The sequence below is a fragment of the Chrysoperla carnea genome, chromosome X (assembly GCF_905475395.1).
Source record: "Chrysoperla carnea chromosome X, inChrCarn1.1, whole genome shotgun sequence".
NCBI lineage: Eukaryota > Metazoa > Arthropoda > Insecta > Neuroptera > Chrysopidae > Chrysoperla > Chrysoperla carnea.
The window spans coordinates 28,456,954-28,477,805 of NC_058342.1; the positions used below are offsets into that span (position 1 = coordinate 28,456,954).

The 20,852-nt window shown below is 31.5% G+C and overlaps 1 protein-coding gene across 3 annotated transcripts; it reads left to right on the forward strand.

Moving 5' to 3' along the window:
• The first annotated feature begins 5,355 nt into the window (after positions 1 to 5,355).
• On the forward strand, positions 5,356 to 19,768 carry LOC123303124 (lysine-specific demethylase lid-like). 3 transcript variants are annotated; one of them, XR_006535564.1, is made up of 11 exons: positions 5,356 to 5,652; positions 6,197 to 6,274; positions 8,233 to 8,709; positions 9,969 to 10,127; positions 10,427 to 10,705; positions 11,225 to 12,040; positions 12,412 to 14,125; positions 14,716 to 15,275; positions 15,546 to 15,831; positions 16,642 to 19,056; positions 19,121 to 19,768. XR_006535564.1 is itself a non-coding variant. In XM_044886248.1 (10 exons), the coding sequence occupies exons 1-10, from the start codon at positions 5,425 to 5,427 to the stop codon at positions 16,878 to 16,880; spliced, it is 4,836 nt and encodes a 1,611-aa protein (XP_044742183.1). In that variant the 5' UTR covers positions 5,356 to 5,424; the 3' UTR covers positions 16,881 to 19,768. The 3 variants fall into 3 exon arrangements, 2 of the variants coding, with proteins under 2 accessions (XP_044742183.1, XP_044742185.1); XM_044886248.1 differs by having other exon boundaries at positions 16,642 to 19,768; XM_044886250.1 differs by lacking the exon at positions 9,969 to 10,127 and having other exon boundaries at positions 16,642 to 19,768.
• The last annotated feature ends 1,084 nt before the right edge of the window (positions 19,769 to 20,852 follow it).

The window sequence follows — 20,852 nt, forward strand, 5'->3', positions numbered from 1 at the left end:
GTATTAAGGATATTTTTTGCATAATGACATTTAAGGTTATTTGATCATGTATTGTTTCTTGAAAACATTATAGTTTAATTTTTTGGAAGAAATCTGATGAGTAGTTTTAATTTAATCAATTAATTTAAACTTTCTCATAAAATAGTGTATGACGTAATGGTGGACGATTGCGGAAAAGTTTAGGATGAAATCTTTTCTTTGCGTTTTCTTACAGGGTCAATGAAGATTCTTCACAACGATTTTTTCTGAAATTGATTCGTTTCCAAGGTATTGCATACTAAAGTTTTAAAAAATCGAATTTTTTTCTGTTAATTCTAAGCGGTACAAACATTAAAATGAGATAAAGCTAAAGAGAAAAAAAAATCGCCAACAATTTTTTTTGAAGAGTTTTAAGATTATTTTTCAATTTTTGAAATGACTTTTTTGGAGTTTTTCCGAACGTTAAACTATCAATAACTTAAGTTAGGTTAGGTTAGAGCGGCTGTCCTGGGGTGGGACACACTTACACCATAGAGTCCGTTGTGATACCAGAAAAGGGTTGGCCCATCCACGGCCACTACTCCATGCACCAATAACTTGATAACGGTGAGCTTTACGATGAAAGTAAGATAATTTGGTAATTAAATGCGACGATAAAGACAACAAATTGTTTATATTTTTAGCATTGCCAAATTAGATTATTTTAAAGTTATATGTATATACTAGCTTGATATCTGCCCGCTTCACTCGGCTTAAAAGTAAAAACCACCGCTTTATACTCTCCACCTCTCTTGATTTCACTTATCCCCCAGCTAAATTGTTTTACACAGCTAAAATATATGCCCAGTTTTCAATTTTTTTAGTGTAAAATAGTAATAATTCTTTGATTATATAAGAAAAGATGGCCATGAATTGTTTTACATTTACTATTTTAAATTTCTACACAAATCCTTATTTAAGGCTTCAAAATGATGATCATATATAGTCGTAAAATGTCAGATAAAATTTAATTTAAAAATATTTTTTTTTAAATATAAATTATCGCTCATGAGTTATTCTGATGTATGAGCTATATTGTTTTATAGTTTCATTCAAATCCAATCGGTAGTTTTGGCGTGACTATCGATATACATATATATATATATATATATATATATATATATATATATATATATATATATGTATACCTCCTTAATCTTCCTTCGATACGTTACATAAGTCTATATTTTCGGGGGAAATTTGCCTAATTACACAATAACAACACTTTCAAAATTTAAACTTTAATTATTCACTATTAAAAAATTTGAACATTTTGATTTTTTACCTGTTATGTACTTCTAGTGGACGTATAACCTTAATCGAATCACTAGACAGGAGGGTACCCAAAGCAACCAACAATTTTGCAAATAATTATGGTTTGGAGAAAGTTGATAAAAAAATATTTTTTAGTTTTGAAAAAAAGTTTTATGACAATATTGAACATTTTATGTGGGTGATATAATCATAGAAAAATATAACCTATCGGATATAATGACCCCTGTTATTTAACTACAAATCCATATATACTATTCAGTTTGACTATTATACAGTATAAACTTATACAGTATATTTTTTATTCATGGCCATAAAGCAATTGACTTAAATCCAGGTTTGGATCTAAAATTTTTATGTGAAAGAGGAGGAAGTTTTGTTTTAAAGTGAGTTGTCCTTTGAAAATTTACTAACTGGAATTGGCAACAGAGTGAGAACCACCTCTCACAGAAGATAATAATAATATATGAAAGAGTATGATTATTAATGCGCATGACTTAATATAAAATATAATATCCTGGCGCGTACTTTCAACATAATAATTGCCATTTAATAAATATTATTTAATAATTAAACTTTACTAATCTGTGATACACTAACCATTTTTAGAACTTTTATACAGAATTAATTAAACAAACAGTGACTATTGAAGCAGCTGATTTCCGTCAATACGATCATGCGCATTGAATAAAATTCTCTGTTATAATGTTTCTCTGTCAACTGTTTGAATATTGTATTGTTGTCTTTGATCTGTGAAGCAGAAATGTTCATACTTGGTATACGTTGGGCCTATCTAGTAAAATATATTATCTATAAGGATTTGTCCAATTTATTTGATGGAATTACTACAATTTGAATAGCTTTAGATGGCAGTTATACAATTTACATCAAACAATCTTACTTTTATTTTGTGTAAATATTCATTAGATGGCACTGTGTCTAGATTTCTAATCCATTTCTAAGTTTTGTAAATTTTCAATAGATCATAGTTATACTATTTCTTTCAAAAAATCCTATTTTATCCTGTGTAAGTATTATAAATTAAATACAGATTTCAAAATCTTATGTTAATTTGTTCCCTAAACTCTTCAGACATCCCTATTTTTCCTTGCATTATAGTATTTCAAGTTTGTGTAATGTTAATGCTTTATGGGTTCCCTTGTTAAATCCGCCCCTGAAATGATTTGATTTGTTTGTGGATTTTAGTTAATATAAACAAATATAGAGAATTTACCTGAATTTTAAGGTTATTCGATTACATGCAATTAAAATAAACTCAACAATATTTCTTCGACGACAATTTCAATAAATTACATTTTTTCTCAACTGTTGGTTTATAATATAGATGGTTCAATAATTTTTTGTACAGTCATTTTCAAAAATAACGATACATTTTCATCTGAAACTCAATCGAAGTGAAAACCTGTTCTGTAAGACCACGAGTTGATGCTACAAATTTTCAACTCTCTATATTTTATAGTTTTTAAGAAAATGGAAACTTAAGTAAGTATTGCTCTAATTTGGACCTCGCGGAAAAACAAAGATATTTACGAAAAAATGTTTCGATCAAAAGTTGTTTATTTTCTTGTAAGGAAACATTTTTTATAGTTAAACTTATATTCTATCTCTAACGGTTTACAAGATGGATCCTACGGACCCAAGACTTTATTGACATATGTTGCCCATTTACGAACTCAACCTCACTTTTTACGCCCTAAGCAAAATTGTATCATCAATATTTTTAAGCAAACTTGGGACTAAACTTAGTATACCTTGATATATACAGAGTATAATAACTTATAAATATGCGGTTGTGTATGTATAATTTGTATATGTATAGATACTTTGTCCAAGTATTAAGTACAATAACAGGTCTGATGTGACAGTAGTGTATACGTTAACTAAAAAATTTTTTCAGATTCTCACTTTTACTAAAAATAAGTGTATTAAACTTTTGGTCTAAATCGGTCCATCAAACTAACAGCTTTTTCTATTGTGGGTGCATTTACGTTTGAAGCATTATACTTTAGGCGATTCGAAAAAGTAAAAATGGACCTAGTGAGCCTTATATTCAATATTAGTTCATTGCCCTGTTTTTTAAATGAAGGGTTTTATCACAAAAGCTCTTTTTAGGTTGAAATGTTAAAGGGGTAACATGTCTGTATGCGACCCCTTTTTAATTTAGCTGATAAACTAATCTCTGATTTTCTCTTATTTATAAATAATTTGTTCAAACACTGTAAAACAGGTGTAAATATTAATACGGTACTGCTTTTTTTTAAACAAAATCTTTATTTCGATATGTTTATTACTTAAAACTACGATTTACTTGAAAGTTCAAGGGGTTGATCTTAGTTTCATGCAGGTTTTACTGTACATCTTAAAACAGGAGCGTATTAAAGTATGATTCTGTTTTACGTTGTAAAACACTCTTTTGTTACAAAGTTACCAAAAATTAGAATCAAAATTCGTTAAATAAGTTGAACTTAGATGAGATTACATAGAAATTTGAGTTTTCTGAGAGGAAAAGTCGAAATGAATCCTAAGTCCTTACATAGTGTAGTTTAAAAAAAGTTTTTTGTAATACATGCTAACATATAAATTAACAATGGCTGACTTATAATAGATATTTCAATATGAATATATACTTCTATCTTTATCTGTTACAGCTTACTCCAGGCGCTAGCAAGGGTTCTATGAGCACTAAAAGCATCTGTTTGAGATACAAATCATTTTCTATGTCTTTAAACTTGAAGAATCAATTTTTGATGGTTTCAATCTACCACCGCTACTTTTGAGCACTACAAAATTTATAATTCGATGAAACTGTCTAGACAAAATCTACCTAATAAATTGAAAAAATCCACCAAAGGCATTTTCTAAGATTACTATACTTTTCAAGTTATCAAGCTTTCGAATCATGGATTTCTCCAAGCCTTAACATAGTTTCTGCAGACACTGAGTGAGTTGCGTCAAGATATGGATAATTTTCTATGGTTTTTAATCCGTTAAAATCAATTTGTGATGGTTTTTGTCGTCACTTTCTCAATTCACGCGAATTAAGGATAAGAAAAAATCCCTTAGAGAAATTTCAACTGAGATTGCATATATAGTTAAATTAGTTTAAAATGGCGTTGAAGGAACTGTACAATATGGCCGTTATATTCGATTGTCGTTAAAAGCGAAAGATATATCTTATCTCTACAGAATAATTATCTTCCAGAGAAAAATTTTAGTGTCCCAGCTTGTCTTTTGGTGACTGGACTATCATTTTTCATAGGAGAAGAATGAGTTTGGGAGAAAAGACCCCAAATGAGCCCTTAATAAAATAATAACTATTGTTAACTTATTCACACTATTGTTGGCTATATTGTTGATAGAAATTCGTAAAATTGTTTCTTACGGAAAAAATGAACAATTGACAACCACTAAAAATTGCGTCCCAAATAGGCTGGCACCCCAGGGTATAGTTTAGTAAGCATTGTAGTTAATGCCATTATTGTAGGATTACAGTTAATTCTAATAATGTTTGGTCACTACAACTTATATAATAAGATTCATCTGATTTGGAATTGTCTTTTTAAACACAATTTTTACAACTTTTTGGGTGGATTTTGGGTGGACGAAATGTGTTTTTACCACACTGAGAAAGTAAAAAGGGTGAATTTACCAAGTGAAAGTGTTCGTATGCACTGAAAATTGATTTTTTGAGTAAAAAAATACAAAATAATCTATCGATATTTCGAAAATATAAATAAATACTTACAGTGTGTGTAAAGTCCACCTGGCGCCTGGGCTAGTTTGAAAATAGTTGTTCTTTGTCTGCGCGTAAATATGCGCACATGGATTGCAGGTACATATTGTGTCCTCTGTATTAAAAATTATACTTTTATATGCCATGGCTGCAATATTTACAATACAAAATATAAGTGATTTAAGTGATAAAAAAAATTCAAATGACAAACTATTATTTTATAAAAATTCTTCATGTATTTACAATTAATTTTCATATTTAATTTAAAATTTATATATAAATTTAAAACTTAAAAGTTTGTGTGTGAAAAATAACCATTTACAAAATACGAAAGAAAAGTAGTTTTTTTTTTCGAAATAAAAAATTATTGTGACACCACGATGGTTTCAAGACCGGAGAAAATTGGTGTTACATTAGGTGTAAAATCACCCCAAGTGACACAATGTGAAAAATTGAGTCGTGTTAAAGAGGAATTTGTATTTCAAATCCCCGAAGAAGCACCTGTATTTGAACCAACTGTGACCGAATTTGCGGATCCTTTACGTTATATTAGTAAAATACGTCCAATTGCTGAAAAATCGGGAATATGTAAAATACGTCCACCATCTGTAAGTTGTTAATTTGTGCTAATTTTTATGCAAAGCTTATGATTACAAAAAATTTTTTCCACTCTGAAATCCTTATTTCTTTTAAATTGAAAATGGCGTCAAAAAAAAGATGTTCATTTTTTTCATGTGATTTTACTTTTTAATTTCATGTAATTCAATTGTTTTTCATTTATAATTGAATGCTTTTTTTATATTTTCCTAACAATTTATTATTGTAGAATCTTTTTAAACAGTTGTCATTGAATTTTACATATTTTTGAGCTTCGAAAATATAATTTTTTTCAATGATTAATAATTTCCACGAAATATTTACACATTTTTAAGTATGAATTTATTATAAAAATTTCGTTAAACTCATTTTCGTAATCTTTTTATGGGATATTTTCTAGCAATTAAAAATTGTGATAATTTTTTTATTGATAACATATTTTGAATTTTATTAAGCAATCGTTTGTATTATTATTTATTAACTTAATTTTGGGGAGAAAATAAAAAATTTTCTCGAAATTTTATTGTTAAAATTATTTTCCAAATTTTTTTCTAGAATTGGCAGCCACCATTTGCAGTAGATGTGGATAAATTACGATTTACGCCACGAATTCAACGATTAAATGAATTAGAGGTGATTCTATTTGCAATTTTTTTTTGAGTTTCCTTAGAAAATTTTTTTTTTGGAAACATTGCATATAACAAAAAAGTTTAGAAAATGGTGGATTTATTGAAACTGCATTTTTATCGATTTTTAACCAACCAAAAGTGTAGATTAGGCAGAATTTTTTTCGGGCAAGAGTGCCAGGGTAATTTTTTTTTTGGTTGAGAATATAATTTTTGAATTGTTAAAATTTAGCCGATATTTCGATTTAAGGACTGAAGCAAAAGCAATCTAATGGATGACAAATTTTGTTGATGAATTCGAAAAAATTAATAATAAAATTTTTCGATGTTTACCTTCAAAATATTGAACGTTTAATATTCGGAGACTTCGAAGAAAATTCTAATATCGATCGAATAAAACATATATATTTGTAATTTGTATTAAAAATGTAGTTTCAAATAAATTTAACTGTAACTTTTTAGGAAAAGTAATATTACGATTTCCTAGGGAGCCACTTTCCAAGACATCGATTATCAAAATGTATCAAATAGTTTTCGAGCTATAACTTTCAGATCTCGGAGTTGACATAAATCGGTTTCGAATTAAAGTAATTTGATGTATGATTTATGATTCCCGGAGGTTTTTTCCGGATATATGAAAAAATATCCGGCGAAATTTGATTATGAGTCGTTTTGGAGATAATAAGACTTATATTTTGGACATAAAATTTGAATGTTTCTCCTGTATAGCCAAATTTTTAGTCCGTGGATTATTAAGCCATAAGCTACGGAATATAATTTGTCCAGGCAATTTGCAAACAATTTTTATGATATTGAGAGACAGTCTTTTAAGTTTTTTTGTAATATTTTAGTGATCATTATAAGGCATATTTATCAATATGACCGTAGAAAGTCATTAAAATCTGAAAATGCATCATTGTGTTTTCTATTAAGCAATATAGGCAATACGTGCTACATCCATGTAATCTTTCTGCTTTAAATATGCTCGCTTCGTTTCTATCGAGATTCAATTTATTTTAATTTTTTTTTTTGTAATAGTTAATCATTTTAAGTTTTATTTGTTGATAATTTGAACAGAGAGTAGATCGGGAATACTTTCTCCCAAATCAGTCCTAAATAGTTGGATTTGTTAATAATGCATTGAAGTGCAATGACGATTACAATTTGACATATTTCTCAAATTTCATATGTATATTCATTCAAACTTGCTGTGAGTTATTGCCAGGTTTCATCATTTTAATCCTCTTAAATCTCTAGAAGTGAGAAACAGGAAATTCTATAAGAGAATATTTTTTCTTCTTATCTCTCGCCATAACTTCCTTCGGACTCTATAACAGAGACTGCTTCTTACTAAGCGACAATTGAGCGTATTTTATGTATTATATTCATAACTTACGAGCAGTTATCCGCACACTTCGCTCATCGAAATCATCCAGCGAAGCGAGTGAATAATCTTTCTTGCTCTCACTTATATCACTCGAAATATATATGTTGATTTTTATTTTGAAGCCAATTATTTTGCTTTTTAAATCGAAATCGTCCAGCGAAGCGGTCTGGTAACTACTAGTATCTTTATAAATTATCACCTATGTGTTATTCTGACGTATGAGCTATATTATTATAAAGTTTTATTAAAATCCATTCAGTAGTTTTTGAGTGAATGATTCTTGAATTTTGTGGCACTAAATAACATTGTTTTCATCAAAAACCTCTGTAGAAGTGAGAAAAATTAATAATGTAAGCGAAAAAATATGACGATCTCTTGAACTTTCGCTTACCCAGATTCGACTGTTAATTCGAGCTCGAATCTTTTGATTAAAAAGCTAGAGAATTACAAAATTTGAAATTGTTTTTTTCTATATAATGATTATTTTTTCGGAAATCGTAATATGCATATTTTCTAAATTATTTAATATTCTATTTAAGTGAAGAGAAGATTTTCTAACAGGAATTTTTTTTCTATAGGCAAAAACACGTGTCAAATTAAATTTCTTGGATCAAATAGCAAAATTTTGGGAATTACAAGGATCATCATTAAAGATTCCTATGGTCGAAAGACGTGCACTCGATTTATATTCCTTACATCGTATTGTCCAAGAAGAAGGTGGCCACGAATGTGCTACCAAAGAACGTAAATGGTCGAAAATAGCAGCACGCTTGGGTTATCCACAAGGAAAAGGCGTTGGCACTATTTTAAAAGGACACTATGAACGTATCTTGTACCCGTTTGATGTTTTCCGACAAGGAAAAACATTAGCAGATATTAAAATTGAACCGGAACCCGAAGATAATGAAAAAGTTGATAAAGATTATAAACCGCATGGTATTGTATGTCGACAACAAATTAAACCGCCGGTAGAAAAACATGCGAGACGATCTAAACGATATGAAACTACTGAGAAAACTGAGAAAACAACAAAAATTGAGCCGAAAATTGAAAAGGTATAGTCAAAAAATTTATATATTATTGCGAGTAACATAAAAAGTCTGAGCTTCTGGTAAAGTCACGGAATTAGCCTCGATATTCCAAATGATTTGGAAAACTTGGAAATTTCAGTAAATTTTAATATTCCTAAGTCAAGGTCTGTTAAGGCAAAATTTTAGTCTCAGGATGGCGAGCAATCTTGAACTGTCATGGAATTTTGCATAAGGGGGGGGGGTATTAATTTTAGTCAGAAAAAAAATGATAAAACTATATTTAGAGCCTGTATAGTCAAAATTGACAGGACAGCGAATGACTTACAAGACCTGGTAATGTCAAATGATTAAGAAATTTTTTTTGAAAACAATTCATTTAAAAATATTTTACCTAGACAAGATCAATTGGATCTCAGAATCACAAAAATTATTGTGAGAACCTGTAATTTCCCTAGCAAAACGTTCAGAGAATTTGCAAACTATAAGTTTGTTGCGACAGAACTTTTTTTTGGACTTTCATGAAAAAGTGGAGACTTTTATTCCCACAATTGAATTTTCAGAGTTTTTGTGGAGGAAACATCCACTCAAAGTCTTCAGTATTGTAGTTTGAGTGCCCCAATTTCGTTTTATTTACCATGAGAGAAATCCTGGCAGTGAAGCTGACGTTGTTGTACATTATCGACAATTTCAATAGATTTAGCATCTCATATTTAACTCATTATCAAAGGGTACTTTCATCATCAAAGGACAGGTCGCACTCAAGAAGGGGGGGGGGCACAGAAGACATGCAAATCTCTATTTTTATCGATCTTTCACGAGGGCCCTATTACATTTTTATCGGATCTATCACGTCAAAAATTAAACCCGAATTTTTTCTCACAAAATCGTGTTTTTTTTATCACGAAAAATATTTTTTCTGATTTCCGCAAGTTTTTAAGTACACTTATAGTTTGTCCAAGCTTATGATTTTTGCCTATATCTCGGAAAAAATGAATCCAATGTCAGCAATAACTATACAATCTTGCTTTTTTAATTAGATTTATTTTAGATAAAGAGTTTCTCAAATTTATTTCGTCTACCGTTTACTTCCAGGGATCAATTATTTTTCAACGTCCCTAAAGCGTGTTATATCAGTCTTATCTTATTATATTGCTTTAGATTGTAGGCTTTAAAAATTGTTAGGAAATTTTCGCATTAGGGAATAGTCAAAGAATTGCATAGCATTATTTCGATCGCATGGTTTTACATATATGTAAAATTTACCGATGTGATATTGTTTTTAGGTGGAGAAAACGGAATTAACTGAAGGAGGATCTAAAGGTGACGAAAAAAGTAGTGAATTACGTCGTTTACAGTTTTATGGAGCAGGTCCAAAAATGGCCGGATATCGTCAACAAGATGGCAAAAACAAAAATAAAAAATTTGTTTTTGAATTAGATCCGGTAAATCATCATGATTTTTTCGAATATAAATTTTTGATATACAGGGTGTTTAGGGAAATGTCATTTTGGAATATTTTAGTTTTTTCTTTTATATCGTTAGGTTAGAATTCTTGAATTAACCTGATTTGCATGTTTTTTGGGTCAACATTTCTTTGTAAAATATTGATTTTGCATGTTCTTTCTTTCTTTGGTCTATGGGATCTTTTATTTTTATTATCATCCCCGAAACACTCTGTGCATAGTATATTAATAAGATATTTAAAAAAATTGCTAACCTTACATAATTTTACTATTTACAGTTGGCGAAATATGTATGTCATAATTGTGGACGTGGTGATGCCGAAGAATCAATGCTTTTGTGTGACGGTTGTGACGATAGTTATCATACATTTTGTTTAATGCCACCATTGTCTGAAATACCAAAAGGTGATTGGCGTTGTCCGAAATGTGTTGCCGAAGAAGTGTCAAAACCTATGGAAGCCTTTGGTTTTGAACAAGCCCAACGTGAATATACCTTGCAACAATTCGGTGAAATGGCTGATCAATTTAAGTCTGATTACTTTAACATGCCCGTTCACGTAAGTATATTTTTTTATTTTAATACAGTTAAACTGCTTTATAACATTAATAGAATTGTATGGAATTCTTTGCTAAAATTAAAAAAACTCCGTGTATGACTTGATGTTATAAAATAAACTTGAATTTTCCTTAAAAAGATTAATTACGTTGCAGTGTTTAGGGGCCATCCATAAATTATGTCACACAAATTTCAGCACTTTTTAACCACTCCCCCCGCCCTTGTCACAAGTTTTCACATTTTGAAAGCTCCTCCCCCTGACGTGACGTCACATATTTTCCTATTTTATCGAAAAATAATTTAAAAAAAACATTTATTTCCATTTATTCTTATATTTATTGAATAATCTTTAATAAAATCAACTTTTAGTTCAAAGTATAGAGGCAACGAATGACTAGTTAAGAAATAATAGACACTTAATTATGCTAATCAAAAATACAAAACTTAATCATCTTGTGTCCATGGAAATGTGATGTCACAAAGCTTTTGCTAAAAAATCGCTCTTTTCTAAATGTTACAGATGGTGCCTACTTCATTAGTAGAACGTGAATTTTGGAGAATAGTGTCATCAATCGACGAAGATGTAACTGTTGAATACGGTGCCGATTTACACACAATGGATCATGGTTCTGGTTTTCCAACAAAATCATCCGTCAATTTATATCCGGGTGATCAAGAATATGCCGAAAGTAGTTGGAATCTAAACAATTTACCAGTATTAGAAGGCTCCGTTTTAGGCCATATAAATGCGGATATATCCGGCATGAAAGTACCGTGGATGTATGTTGGTATGTGTTTTGCAACATTTTGTTGGCATAACGAAGATCATTGGAGTTATTCCATCAATTATCTACATTGGGGTGAACCAAAAACATGGTATGGTGTGCCGGGCAGCAAAGCGGAAGCATTCGAAGAGTCAATGAAATCAGCTGCACCAGAATTATTCCAATCACAACCAGATCTTTTGCATCAACTAGTCACAATAATGAATCCAAATATATTAATGAATGCTGGAGTACCAGTTTTCCGTACGGATCAACATGCGGGCGAATTCGTTATTACATTTCCACGTGCATATCATGCTGGTTTCAATCAAGGATACAATTTTGCTGAAGCTGTTAATTTTGCACCAGCTGATTGGTTAAAAATGGGACGAGAATGTATCAGTCATTATTCACATTTACGACGATTTTGTGTATTTTCACATGACGAGTTGGTTTGTAAAATGGCATTGGAACCGGAAAAATTGGATTTAACTGTGGCTGCGGCTACGTATCAAGATATGTTGATTATGGTCGATCATGAGAAGAAAATGCGGAAAGCTTTGTTGGAATGGGTATAGTATCGTCTTTCTTTTTCGAATTTTGTATCATTTTCCTTTAATACGTTTTTCTTTTAGCCCTTCAGAGTATTCGTCTTTCGTACCACAATCATTACTCTGGTGATGATAGAAAATTTCACGGTATTGCGCAAGCGCAATTTTGGGAAGATAAATAATTTTCAAGTGGTTATTCCATTTGAAATTAAAAAAAAAAAAAAAAAAACCTTTTAAAATAAGCGTAAGCTGCACAACCGTTCTGAAGGGTTAAATTTTAAATGCAAAACATTTTTGATGAATCAAATTGGCAATCATTATCATAATTTCATTCCAGATGCAAAATTTTCAAGAAATACTTGTTTACTAAAATTCAATATTTATTTTTATAGGGTGTAACAGAAGCTGAACGTGAAGCATTTGAATTATTACCAGACGATGAACGGCAATGTGAAGTATGCAAGACAACATGTTTTCTATCCGCAATGACTTGTTCATGTAGCAACGATACCTTAGTATGCTTACGCCATTATACATCACTCTGCGAATGTCCACCAGAAAAACATACGTTACGCTATCGATATACGTTGGACGAATTACCGTTAATGTTACAAAAATTAAAATTGAAAGCTGAATCATTTGACAATTGGGTGAATCAGGTGAAAGACGCTTTGGACCCAAGTAAACCAAAAGTACTTGACCTACCAGGTCTAAAAGAACTGCTAACAGAAGCTGAAATAAAAAAATTCCCTAAATCAGATTTGTTAGCCACATTAACAGCAGCCGTAACCGATGCTGAGAAATGTGCTAGTGTTATCCACCAACTCGATTTGAATAAAATGCGTACGCGTACTCGTAACTCCGTAGATCCTAAATATAAACTAACCATAAAAGAATTAGTATTATTCCACGAGGAAATCGAAAGTTTAGCCTGTATTTTAAAAGAGGGTGAAAGTGTTCGGGAACTTTTGCAACGGACACGTGACTTCGAGAAAGAAACGAAACGCTTACTAGCGCAATCAATTGACGATAACCTTCCATCGGAGATTGAAAAATGTATTGAAAATGGATCATCGTTGTGTATTGAACTTCCAGCATTAAAAACACTCAAAATACGTTTAGATCAAGCCAAATGGCATGCGGAAATTAAAACGAAAAGAGAAGATCCCGATAATGTAACAATTGAAGTTTTACGACAATGGATTAACGTCGGAGTTACTCTTCCAGCGCATGCAGTTGTAGAAAAACATTTAGGAGAATTGCAAGATATGCTCACGCAAGTGGAACAATGGGAAGAGAAAGCAAAATCCTGTTTAGAGTCGAAAAATCAAAGTACAATGGCTGAGTTGGAAACAATGCTACAAGTTGCCGAACAAATTGAAGCATATTTACCATCCGAGCAAACAATACGGGATACACTTAAGCGTGCAAATGATTGGTTGGATTCCGTTGCCAAAATGCAGTCATTAGAGCATTATCCATATTATAATACGTTAAAAGAGGTCGTTAATCGTGGACGAAACTTACCATTACTGTTAGAAGAATTAGAACCACTTGAAGTACAATTAAATTCGGCTCGATTATGGAAAGAACGTACATCGAAAACATTCTTACGCAAGGATTCAACTTGTACGTTAATGGAAGCGTTATGTCCCCGTTTATATCAAGCACCAACTGTGCCGAAAACTAAAGATGGAGATGTTTTAGACAATAAAATAAATAATAGTTTAGAACCGGCACAAGTTGTGGCTGCTTTCAAAGCTGCCGAACAACGTGAAATGAATGCAATGGCTGAGAAACGTATACATAACACCCGTAAATATTTAGAGGATAAAAATAATGAAACGTATTGTATATGTAATGGTCGTAAATATGGTTTAATGATACAGTGTGATTTGTGTAAGGATTGGTATCATAATAATTGTGTGACAGTACCGAAAAATTTAAATTCACAGAAGACGAAGTTAATGCATATTGAGAGTGGAGCTTCGATGAAGGATTATAAATTTTTGTGTCCTGGTTGTATGAGAACTCGACGTCCACGCTTAGAAACAATTCTTACATTATTAGTATCGTTACAGAAACTTTATGTTCGTTTACATGAAGGTAAGTTATTCCTACTTCTGATTTAATTTTTTTTCACGGTTACGGACGACTAGGAAAATCTTGAAAACCTAAATATATTTTTGGGCTTGATTTACCTTAATTCAATTCAATTATTCGTTCTTTTTTTAAATAATACAAAGATTGTACAGAACATTTCATATTAAAAGAAGGGGGAAATCCAGCTATGACTTACTTTATTTGGAACGATCCCGATATTAAGGATGTATGAGCATGACAACAATGTTTGATTTAAAGATCCTCTACTAATTATCCCATCTTAAAAATTATCGCAGCAAAATAATCAGCGTCCAAAAAAATACCTCTAGAGCCAATTCCACAGGCGAAATATTAATTTTATAACTATTTTAATGACTGAAAGGATTGAAACTCCCCTGGTTAGTTAGTGGTGATGAATGCTCTTAGTCTTAAGTCTAATGAACACGTAGAAAAAATAATTTTTAAAGTCGGTGTTGGTCGACAGGTTTTCCACACTTTACAGTATTTTCCGACTTATTTACTCGACTATAGAATTAAAACAAAACTTAAATAATTTTTCAGCGATTTGATATTTTGAAATAAAATTGTTTCAGGTGAAGCATTACAGTGCCTAACAGAACGTGCCATGAATTGGCAAGATCGTGCTCGACAAATGTTAGCAACCAAAGAATTATCATCAGCATTAATGCAAATATCTGTAATGTCACAAAAATTAACCGAAGCGGCCGCACGTGAAAAGACTGAAAAAATCATAAGTTCTGAATTGAAAAAGGCAGCGAACAATCCAGAATTACATAAACGTGTTCAAGCAATAACACCATTAAGTGGCATCGATTGGAACACACCAGATTGTGGCTTGGATACGAACGATGTGATGGTTAAAGAGGAACTCGATTGGAATGATACGAATAGTATGAGTGCCAGTTCAGATGCATATTTAAATAGTGAGCATGCGTATTCAGCAGTTGCACCAAATTCAAATGATAACGATTGCTGTTTACGACTTAGTGAAACAATGTATCAAAATTTGGTGGAGCTAATGATGGAGGGAGATTTATTAGAAGTGCAATTGGATGAGACATTACATATCTGGAAGATTCTTCAAGCTACCAAACCTTCAGTGGAACAAGATAGGATATTTGTTAATTTTAATGTAAGTAACGTTGAACGCTATTTTTAACTCCCGGTGCAAAAAGAGGAATGTTATGATTTTGACCACTATGTGTGTGTGTCGGTCTGTCATTTGTTTTTAATTGCACAGGGAGTTGAAAAAATTTTTTGTCAAGTCTCTAATTAACGTAAATATTAAAACTTTATAAGCCCTCGGGGGCGTTAAAACCGACTTAGAAATTTGAAATATTCAAAGATGAGAGAGGTGTCAATGAAATGGGGGAGAATTTTTAAATTTTATATTTTGTTACAGGGAGTACCGAACGATTTAGACATACCAAAGCCAAGATTAAAAGGTCGCAAACGTAAATCCGATGAAAGTGATTTAAAGAAGGGTAATATACGACAAATGAAAGCATTAACAAAAGCCGAAATGGATAAGAAAGTTAAAATGCGACGTGGTGGTAACAAAGATAATATACGAAAACGGCGTGGCGAAGCACCGAAAAAACAGAAAACTACAAATCATGATTCAAGTAACGTGGAATTTTCTGATGAAGAAGACGATTGTGCTGCCGGTGTTTGTCTCAGACCATCAGGTAAATTTTATTTAAGATTATATTAGATTATTGAATCGACTCTTGTTAAGTCGTGAATATTCCCTAAATAAAAACAAATGTTGATGCCCATCGTGCTGCCCTTTTTTAACTCTGCAGCTAATAAACCTTCGCTTAGAAGATTTCTAGAATAGCTTATTAATTTCCCGATGTCACTTTCCGTCGGCTTTTCCAGACTGTTTAGAAAACGTTATCTTAAGATTTCAAGTATCAACTATCAAGGGAAGATATCCCTATGCACTGGTCGAGAAAAACCTGTCACTCATAGGCGAGAAGTCACCGTGTAAGAGATGCCATTTTAAGCTCTATGGTTCAGATTTTGGACCCAAACATTCTAAACCTGACTCCCTTCATGTGCAAATAACATATATGAATGTTTCATCGCCCTATGTTATGAAGGTGGTAATTCAAACGACAGTGTTCTGTCAAGGGTTACACCACTCTTCTCAACTGTGCTCTAGTGAGTTTCAAGCAAAAATAATCGAATGACCTAGCTGTCCCAGTAATCATGATGGGCTTGTCCTAGCTATCCCTTGAATCGGTATAATTAAGGTGAAAAGGGGCGTTTGGGACGACCCCATCTCGTGTCAACAAGTTGCTTCATTCCCTTTAATGCCAAAGTGGCCTGGTGTCCAGATCAGTCTGACTGTGTTATTCAGTGTCAGGCAAATGATCAAGGGTTTACAAAATGGATTTGTAACGCAATCCTACCCCTACCGCTCCCTGTTGATAGAGAGTATAAGTCTATATTTATGATGGAAAATGTGATTGAAAAATTGTTTTTATTTTCAGGGACGGAAGTTGATTGGGTCCAATGCGACGGTGGCTGTAATCAATGGTTCCATATGTTATGTGTAGGTTTAGCAAAACATGACCTTGCCGAAGATGAAGATTATGTATGTAATTCCTGTGTGGGTAAAGACAACGGTACATTTTCCGCATTTCAATTATCCGCCGGTGGTGCCTCATCAACGTCATCACCTTTGGATACAGTTACAAATTCACCAGAGAGTAGTCAACAGAATATTTAATATATACTATTATTAAGTAGTGACGAGTGTTATGACGGCGAAATATTTTGTGACGGTCATTTGATTATAGACTCTTGATGATGATCGAACACATAGTACACCGCGTAGCACGTTGTGGCCACAGTGTGACACAGCGGGACAAGTTCTAAATTGAAGGACGCTTTGTAAAACAGTGATAAATTTTAAACTTCAATTTTAGGATTTAAGGAGTAGTTTGATTTGATAAATAATTTATAGGGCGTAAAACAACTTTCTTTAATTATTTTATTTTTTTTGAGTGAAGAAAATCATGGAAATCAATTATCCAACGATAGATATTGAGGAGAAAGAAATTGAGACAAATGTTTTTAACGTCTATTTCTTGTTTTCTCAAAAATTTTGTAAAAACAATACACACACGGTCCACTCTTAGGGGTCATGACACCCTGTAGTGGTATATTAGAAAATCAAAATTGATCCACTTTTTTCAGTTTGTAGTATAAATTATGTGGCATTACAATTGAGTATTTAAAATCATTGTGTTTTCGTTTGTCCAATGAACGATCTTGTTTACAACTTACAGGTAAAATTTAGAAGGGTTATTATCCTGTAAATATTTGCACAAGAGTAGAGGTATTACGAATACAGAATAGGGATAAAGAGTGTTACGTTTACATTTTTAGCATCTAGATGTCACCGTGTTCCACTTAGATACAATTTTCTGAAGGCAGCCATGTTGGAACGACTGATGACCTATTGAAAATCGCGATAATGAATGTTTTTCGTTTTTTAAACAATACTTTTGCGCATTTTATTTGATTAAAATATCATAACTCGGGAGTTTTTAATGATTATCAGATTTTTCCCAATTTTAGTACGATTTGTAAGATCTGTCTGTCTTTCTTTGAATATAATCATGTTTTTTTTGGAATAAAATCATGTCATTTTTTGTTCGAATATAATCATGTCAAGATAGGAATTCTCGGAGATGAATTTTACAAACGCGATAATTGATGCAAAACATAATTCAGACGACTTTTCCAAAATATTTTCATTTAATAACTTGAATTCAACAGAAATTTTATGCTCGTTTCCTGTTTAATTGGATATTCATGCGTATACCACTGGTCTGAAACTCGATGTTATACGAGTCCGTCTTATTTGGCCAGACGTTGTTATTTGAATGCCAACATTATAGCGTAAATAAATGATTTTGGCGTAGTTTTCCCCCTGTCATTAGTACTGTGTAGATGGCGCACACCTTGACGAATAAAAAAAGGTTTTGTATAATTATACAGGGTGCTTTTTAAAGTGACATGTTTGAAACTCGAAAAATAACTTTTATCGATAAAAATGCTTTAAGCAAAAAATGTTGGGTGTGTAGGCGCACATCTTACGCAGGCATTAAACGTTTTCAAGCTCAATGAAAAGCTCACTCGAATTATAGTAGTGTATTTACACCACTAGAGAGCGCTGCATCTGCCATGGCAGCCATTAATCGGATTATTTTAGACAGTTGATATTGAATTTAGACCCTGACATTTAAAAGGCTCACGCCAATGATAGAGAGAGGATAAATATTGATTGATACCAGCGCCTCTCCCATTAGGTCAAGATTTCAATACTACCAATTATTATTTGTAGATACGTCAGGGGTGTTCGAAATTGGTACGGTGTTTCAATATAATCGAAAATTGGGCCTTGAATTTGTATTATTCAGCTCATTTGAATCATTCGAATTACCTTCAAGTATTGCACACTTCTGTAGCTGCTTTACTATGGCTCTGTAAAAACGACTGCTTTACTACGGCTATTCGATTTTTAAAATTAAGAGCCATTATTCAGTCGGACTGTATGAGTGTTAAATAGATTTTGTTAAATTTTTTTTTTTTAGAATGTCTTAAAATTTGTAAATTGACAGAGAGTACAAAAAAAATTAGAAAAAATCCTATACCAGTGAAAAAAAAAGTGTCTCTGAAACCTCTGTGATATTATTTTTTTAAATAATCTTTGCATAATAATTTTCCTTCGTATGGTGTTAGGGTCCAATTGATCCTTTTCTCCTGTAAAAATTTTATCATACGAAAGTGAAAATTATACTGATTAAGATTGATTTAAAATTAGGAAAAATTCTCTGTCATTTTAAATGCATGACATAACATTTTGAATGATTTCGTGTGCAGATTCGTCGAAAAATGTGGATCTACATTTCAAGATCTCTATTTTAATATGAAACAGGACGTAATTTTGAGTGTTAAGAGAAACATTTTCAAGATATTTTCAAAGAACGAATCTCGCGAACCAATTTTTGGCGATAAACTACCAACGTTGTTGATTTAACTTTAAAATATTTTGAACTTAGATCGAATACTGCAAGTTTCTTAGATCTATAAGGCTCGAGTCTTATGGTATCACTCAGAATGCGTAAGGAATAGTTATTACTGACTTTCACACTTTCAGTCGGCAAGTAGATCCACAATCCGCAGAATTTATTCAAAAGAATATAAAAGTACAACGTGTGCAAAAAAAAAAACAAACAAGTAGCAAGCATAGGCATAATGATTTTTTAAAATACAATAGGACGCCATGTTGTCCAGAAAAGCTTTGTGTTTACAAAATTTAAAACTGAGAATATTTAAAAATGTTTATATTGTATACAATCTATATATATATATATATATATAATTATTTTTTTCATTTTTACAATTAATTTATGTGAAATTTCTAGTTTAATATGTACAGTACGATTTTCCCCCCTCTCTCTCTTTTCTCCATTTACACACACCTCACCCATTACCCGTTAATGATTTTATTCGAATCTAAGTTTATGTTTTAATTTCGATCTGTTTTAGTTAGCTTTGTGTTCTACGGTAATATTAATTGACCATATTTTCGTGAAGCATCCTGTATTTAGCATGATTGTTTTTTTTAGAATTGTGATAAAATATTTTTTTTTTTTTTTTGTAGAATCTGCTAACTTGATGAAACGTCAATTAATAAGATAATTAATCTAAGAAGCATGTATATTGAATGTGTTTTTTTAACCTTTTTGACGAAGATAACCAAAACGGATCAATTTTTAGTTTTTTTTTTTTTTTAAATTTATTTCGAGTAATTGCCAGAAAGTATATTCGAATTATATTAAAATTATGAATTTTTAATACAAAATAAGACTAGTCGCAGCATTTGACAGTCATTTCAAGACGAGGGGAATTTGTTTCCTGAAAATTTGTAAAAGATGGGAAGTTATCTTTTAAGGGACCCGAAAAAATTTAATTTTAAATATCCTGTGACTAAAAAAACGTCGTTCTGTCTATTACGCGACCAAAGTCTGATAGTTGATTTCGAGTACAGTGTTGTCAGATCCTTAAACTAACCATAGGTCCATCTATGTTTTATTATTTGAAATATATCTAATTATACTTGAAAATATTGATTCTACGAACAAAATTTTGGTTTAGGTAGGTGTTCATATAATCACTTAATTAATCTCATTTTCGATTGCCCGCCTGTCTGACAACACGATTATCCAAAAATGAAAAATCATTATTTTTAGATCGGAAAATTTATTTGGACAATTAATTTTGGATCGGAAAATTGATTTTAAAAACTATTTTATTTTTAGATTGTAAATAAAATACTTTAGTAATTTTTAATCTGTTTTTCCATATTAAAAATTCTTTGGAAAAATTAATCAATCGAAACATTTCATTTCGAAATTTAATTTGAATAATTTTATTGAAATTTATTTATTCTGTGATTTATATTAAATTTTTTATTTCTTTTTAATTTCATCATGTAATTACGTCACACTAAAAATTCAATTTTTAACCCCCGAATCAAAAGAAAGGGGTATTATAAGTTTGATCGCAATGTGTGTCTGTCTGTCTGTGGTATCGTAGTGCCTAAAGGGGTGGACCGATTTAGATTTTTTTGTTTCTTTTGAAAGATACTTTAATGCAGAGTGTTCACCTTTCACCCCAAGGAAAAAGG